Genomic DNA, 6,182 nt, shown 5'->3' with positions numbered 1-6,182 from the left:
GGCATCCCTTCCCTCCAGTGTGTTGACCGCACCACACAGCTTGGTGTCGTTGGCGAACTTGCTGAGGGTGCACTCAATCCCTCTGTCTATGTCGCTGACAAAGATGTTAAACAGCGCCGGTCCCAATACCAACCCCTGAAGAATGCCACTAGTCACTGCTCTCCACTTGGACATCAAGCCGTTGACCACAAATCTTTGAGTGTGACCATCCAACCAATTCCTTACCCACTGAGTGGTCCATCCAACAAATCTATGTCTCTCCGATTTAGAGACAAGGATGTCATGTGGGACAGTGTCAAATGCTTTGCACAAGTCCAGGTAAATTACATCAGTTGCTCTTCCCTTATCCACCAATGCTGTAACCCCATCATAAAAGGCCACCAGATTTGTCAGGCACCATTTGCCCTTAGTGAAACCATGTTGGCTGTCACAGGTCACCTCCTTATTTTCCATGTGCCCCAGCACAGTTTCCAGGAGGATCTTCATCTGTCATCCACTTCATTCGTCAGCTCCCTCAGGACTCACAGATGCACCTCATCCAGTCCCACAGACTTGTGCACCTTCAGGTTCCTTAGATGGTCTCCAACCTGATCTTCTCCTGTGGTGGGCAGTTCTTCATTCTCCCAGTCCCTGCCGTCGCCTTCTGCAACTTGGGCGGTGTGGCTGGAGCACTTGTAAGGATGACCTCAGAAATGAAGACTGGTTTTACCTGCACTATCTTCCTGCCCATCTTAAGCCTGCTCTTCAAAGTTCTGCAACATGGAAGGGAAATTTCTAATACTACTTCACCTTGGAAAAGCAAGACAGAGTCAAGACAGGAAACTGCATGTTCCACCACTCAAAGGCTCCTCCATTTCAACCCACCAAATAAGCCCTTCTACACGGATTTCAACAGCAGAAAAGGGGAGTACAAAACAGAAAAACCCACAGCTTTTGCTGCTATGATTACACAAATTCATCACCTTCCCATCAAGGTGGGAGTATCCAATTCTTAGTATGCTTGCTTAAGCTTTTTGGAGAAAGTTTTGTTTGGTTTTTTGTGTGTCTGTTTTTTTGTCTTTTTGAAGGGATGCAGTGAAAGAAATTAGTAGCTTCCAAAGATCATTTCCAATTTCCCCCTTGCTCTGTACTACTTAATTACTGGCTTGCGCTTAGCAGCCTAAGAAAGGACTACCGAAGCCTGGTTATTGAAAAGACTAGAATTTTCCTGCAACCACTGGCACTGAAGCTAGGACTGGCAAGGTCTCCCATGTATTGCTTGGTAACAGTCAGATGTCTCAAAACATGCTTCCAAGATATATGTGAGCTGGTTTAGGCAACAGAAGGTACAGAAAACCTAAGGTACCACAAATCCCAGCCTCCTTTGCAGATTCACCATCACTGTGTCTGCCCACTCAAGTCCTCTCTGGTGTATGTTCTGACCTTTACTTAGCAAAGTTCACTCTGTTCTTTTAAAAGTCAGCCAGGGGAGACAGATTCTCCTTTCATACCAGCTCCAGTTGCTACCTACCTCAGGGAGCAAAACACAACAACAAAAAGCCTTCATTATTAATGATACAAAACTGCCCACTTACCAGGTTTGTAAGAATAGATTTCAATGGTAAATAATGCCTTGAAGTGTCTAGTAAGATTCCTCTATGAGCAAATCTTGGGAAGTCGTCAATTTCAGATTCATTGACAAGAAACTATGAGAACAAGATTTAAAAATTAGAATTTCCATTTTATATTCATCATTTCGAACAGGAAATACTTACTTTTAAGTTTGTTAACAGCTTTCCAAGGATCACTTCCTTAAAAAACATTTGATGAAACTAGTAGATCTGCTGTTTCTAGAAGAGCACCTAATAAAGAATGAGGTTGTCTGTTATCAGGACTGCAGTTTTAGTCAATAGCTATACTTACACTTCCATAGTCATCTTCATGAACCAACTGGCTGAAGGTTTCCAAACCTGTTAAAAAATCCAAGAGAGGGATCTGGAATACAATCAAGTACTTGTCCTTAAAGTTTTAGTTAAAAACAGGACCGTAACTATTTACAGGTATTCACATAGCCAGAAAGAATGATTTGTAGCCAAGTTTCTTTCTCTTTAGCACAGCTTCCTTAATTGCTCAAGCACAACAGTTAAAGAAATTCTGAAGAGAGAGAGAACCATGCAAACTCTCCATTATAGACAAATACTGAATATTAGCACTACAGCTCAGCTATACCAAATTAATCCTTGAATAGTATGGAAGTTACTGAGAGTACGGTAGAAATTTCTGGTGTTGTCATGCATGTATTCCTGTCATTTCTGGAACTAGTGAAGTTTCTAATTCAGCACGAAAGATACGCTAATTTGGTCTAACATTCCAGTAAGAACAGCAGACTGAAGCTTCAGCTTTACAGTCTTCTTAGTGATGTGTCCAGCATGTTCGGTTATCAGGTGCAGTCAGAGAGTAATTTGTTCACACTGTAGATCAGAGAGCTTTTTAGCACCCAGAATTTGGTTGGCTTGGCTGATTTCAGGCACAGCAAGAGTGCACTTACGGTGTGCCACTGGATCCGAGATGCTCAGCATCCAGACCGAGGGTCTGACCAACATACATCTGGGTATCCTTCTGGCCTCTATGCCCAAGCTTACTTCCCACAAAGGACTGAATGAGGGCAAGGCTCAGTGGTCAGCTGGTTCTTAGTCTGCCATGGAGTTTGTATAAGCCCAGAGCAAATAGCTCTATAGGAAAACTATCAGCTTACCTCTTAAAGCACCCCATACCTCATCTGCTTTCAGTATAGCCACAGGCTCAGTTACAGTTAAATGATCTAAAGCAAAGAAAAAAAATAAAAGTTATTCCTCAAGAAAGCATGGATTGACAGGACAATGCTAACAGGCAATAAAGAGATTCTTCAAGTGCCACGTCTCGCTTTTTTAAATTCTAACCAATGCTGTTTTAACGGTGATATTGTGCAGCTCTTTTTCATTTATGTGCTTCTGAAATAATGCAAGCTACTAGTCAGACAGTCAACAGTTAATCAACAAGAGGATAAAACAAATACGGTGCTCAATAATGGCAATATTAAATATCACACATGGGCTGGAATTCAGGCCAAGTTTAACTCAACTGATTTAAAACATATCAGATGATATTTTTTGCATTTAAGACATAGGTGATAAGGGTTGGGTAACTAAGCCAGACTTAACGACAGAAGTTTACTTCTCCTTTTTTCTTCCTTTTATATAGATTATGGTTACACATTTTTTTAGAGATAAGCTTGTCCAGTAATATCGTTAGGTGCTTACTATAAAGGTCTAATTACAAAGGGGAAAAAAAATAATCAGACCCCACCATCCGATGCGGACATGTATGGGGGCAGTGAGACAAAGTAAGGTAAGTAAAATGAAGAGTGGTACCTGAAGGTATCCATAACTATCCTCCCTTAAGTGTGAATACTGAAGTAAAGTACAAAGTACTGAAAAAGAAAAGCTATAGTAATTCTGTTTTTCCATTGAAGGTGATTCAGTAAATTTTAGTGAAGAAACAGTATCTTTTAAATATGTTAATTAAAAGAAATCACATAAATATGTATAAAAATACACTATATCTATAAATCTATAGATTCATATTATTATTTAAACATTAAAGCAATAATAAACTGACCAGAGTCGCACATTTGAAGCGACAGAGGGAAAAAAAAAACACAAATCAGAGGGGTAAATTGCTGATCTGCCTCAGTATGAAAGAATGGTTGGTTACAAGTTATACAGTTCAAACATTTATCTAAACTACCAGAGAAAAGCCATTCAGGGACACGAAGAAAGTACCTCAAGCTTCCATTTTAACCTAATAACAGCTTGCATACACTGGAAGTTCTGGGTAAGGAAGAGAACTTAGAAGACTACTGCAATCTCCACAGGTCTTTCTGTGGTAAACTGTAGTTCAGTCAGGGGTTTACTTCCAAGACAGCAAGCTTTTTTCTGAACATATAACATACCTTAAATGAACACAGAACAAGTTTTGTATGGCTATTTGGAACCTTTCATACAAGCAGCAGGGAGCAGGGCAGATAACTTGTACTTTGATTACACATCCAAAACTCCTGCTATAGGATAGTCACTGACTGATCCATATTATCTCTATTAAGAAAAAGAGCCAAGCTGCTCAATCCAGCAAGTGACTATAACTGCATATTTCAGCGTTTGTGCCCTGAGCAAGCTATCTCATTAAGAGCAGAATATTAAAACCTTGCTGAAGTCTGAAAAGTTCAGCTTACTACATCAGGAAAACTCCATGTTACTTGTAACAGGAAACTCCTTTCCTACAGCAGAGGGGAAAACTCTTGACTGTTCTGAAGAGTGCAACCTAAAAATCACATGATCTGACAGATTCCCTGACAGAAGAGAACCACCAGCTTTGGTTAAAATCTGAGGTTCAGAAACTAGTTCAAAGTTCAACTAGTAGTAAAGCAGTATAGCCACCTGACTGTGGCAGAAAAATTCTAAAGCATTAGCAGTTTTGCTGCTATACCTCATTTGCATTGAAATGTATGATAAACTTGCATACAAAAATCTTACTACTTGGCTAAATGTACCAAAAAGATTGAGTACACTTAAAATCAGTGCCTTCTATCACAAGTCAGATGGAATTAATCCTGCTGCAGATGTATGACTTAAGATTAAAAGGATCTTTTTCTAAGGATCTGTATCCTGGATACCAAACAACTGCCTTGCCTAGTACAGAAGATTATCTCAAGACAGAATGAGATGAATTGAGTACGTTGAATTCTGTGCTAACCTGCCCAGCCAAAAAGCAATACTATCAACTCGTCCTTATTTCTGTTAAGAAACTTCTCTGGTGATTAGGACTTCAGTTTAGAGCACTTCTCCACTCTGGACTTCAGTCACAGAAGTAAGGAAGCATAGCAGGACAAATCCAATGTAACCATCATGTTTTTAAATCCTTTCTTGTATCTACTGATAGAAAGAAAGTGGCTTTACAATACTGCAAGACGACTAACAAGAAGTGCGGTGAACACTTTCTGTTTTTCCTGGAAAAACCAGAAATACCATGTATGCAAGCCAGTGTAGGTAGCTTCAATTCAAATGTAGCTGTCTCTAAGGAGAGCAGAAGAATAAGCAAAGCCAGCCTTCACTCGATACCCTGTACTGAGAGAAAGGATGATCTCCTGACTACAGATAGATCTCGGCACACACAGCTGGGTCCAGCACAGCATAATACCTCTGATTCTTAACGACAGTTACTGGAGAGGACAGCAGCAGGTAAGCGAGTTGGATGCTAGCTAAACTTCAGAAATCATAGGTTACACGTCTGACCAGCTTCGTGATTCACTGGGGGCTGAGACTTCCCACAGCCTTCAGAGCAAGGATTATCTCCTCGCTGCCGCCGCTGTGAAAAGTTCTCGAGCGCCTCAGCGAGCCTGCGATTTCCAGTTCCTTAAAAGTAAATAAATAAATGAGCCCGCCGCCGGCTTCTAGGCGGGCCAGGGCCACACGACTGGAAAGCGAGAGCTAACGATGCCGTACGAGCCGCGGGAGGGGAGCGGAGCGCGGTGGGCGGCTGCGCGCCGTACTCACAGGCCTCGCTGGAGGCGAGGTGCGGGTAGCTCTGGCAGCCGGGGTCGCGGGACTCGATCACCACCTGCAGCTGCGACAGCTCGGGCTCCGCTCGGGCGCCGAGCGGCCTGCGGCCCCGCTTCCGCCGGCGGGACTGCCCGAACATGTACTCGTAGTACCTGCCGGGGGAAACAGAGACGCCGGCGGGGCCCTGAGGTAACCGCTCCCGCCACCGGGCCGCCGCCCGCAGCGCTCCCGCCGCCCCTCACCTGCGGAAGGCGTCCTGCAGCAGGCCGCAGGCCGGCCCCGCCGAGGAGCCGGCGCCGTGCACCAGCTGGAAGCGGCCGGGGGCCAGCTGCAGCTGGCGGCGGGACGTGCGGAGCCACTGCGGCAGGGGCCACAGGGAGTCCTCGGGGACGGCGCCCGAGGCCGGCTCCCACTCGGCCGGCTCCGGCGCGGACTCCTCGGGCTCGCTCCGCGGGGCGCCGTGGCGAAGGCTAGTGCTCACCAGCACGGCGGGCACGAGGAAGAGCCCCAGCAGCAGCCCGGCCAGCCCCATGGCTCTGCCCATGGCGCGGCGGCGGCTGCTGCTGCGGCGGCTCTGCCTGCCCGCGACGACCCGCTCGAAGGGCA

At 44.7% G+C, this 6,182-nt stretch overlaps 1 protein-coding gene across 1 annotated transcript in view; it reads right to left on the bottom strand.

Annotated features, from left to right (window-relative positions):
• Positions 1 to 6,120, bottom strand: part of HEXB (hexosaminidase B (beta polypeptide)) — a 19,120-nt gene extending 13,000 nt beyond the window's left edge. The window contains exons 1-5 of the mRNA XM_010582810.1: positions 5,819 to 6,120; positions 5,571 to 5,728; positions 2,735 to 2,800; positions 1,903 to 1,949; positions 1,575 to 1,685 (exon numbers count right to left, since the gene is read on the bottom strand). Of these exons, the coding sequence (XP_010581112.1) occupies positions 1,575 to 1,685; positions 1,903 to 1,949; positions 2,735 to 2,800; positions 5,571 to 5,728; positions 5,819 to 6,120 (684 nt within the window). The remainder of the gene's footprint in view (positions 1 to 1,574; positions 1,686 to 1,902; positions 1,950 to 2,734; positions 2,801 to 5,570; positions 5,729 to 5,818) is intronic.
• Positions 6,121 to 6,182: the final 62 nt, after the last annotated feature.

The sequence above is a fragment of the Haliaeetus leucocephalus genome, unplaced genomic scaffold (genome assembly GCF_000737465.1).
Source record: "Haliaeetus leucocephalus isolate CR32 unplaced genomic scaffold, Haliaeetus_leucocephalus-4.0 Scaffold849, whole genome shotgun sequence".
NCBI lineage: Eukaryota > Metazoa > Chordata > Aves > Accipitriformes > Accipitridae > Haliaeetus > Haliaeetus leucocephalus.
The sequence above is the reverse complement of the archived record's forward strand: the minus strand, read 5'-3'. Positions and strand labels throughout refer to the sequence as shown.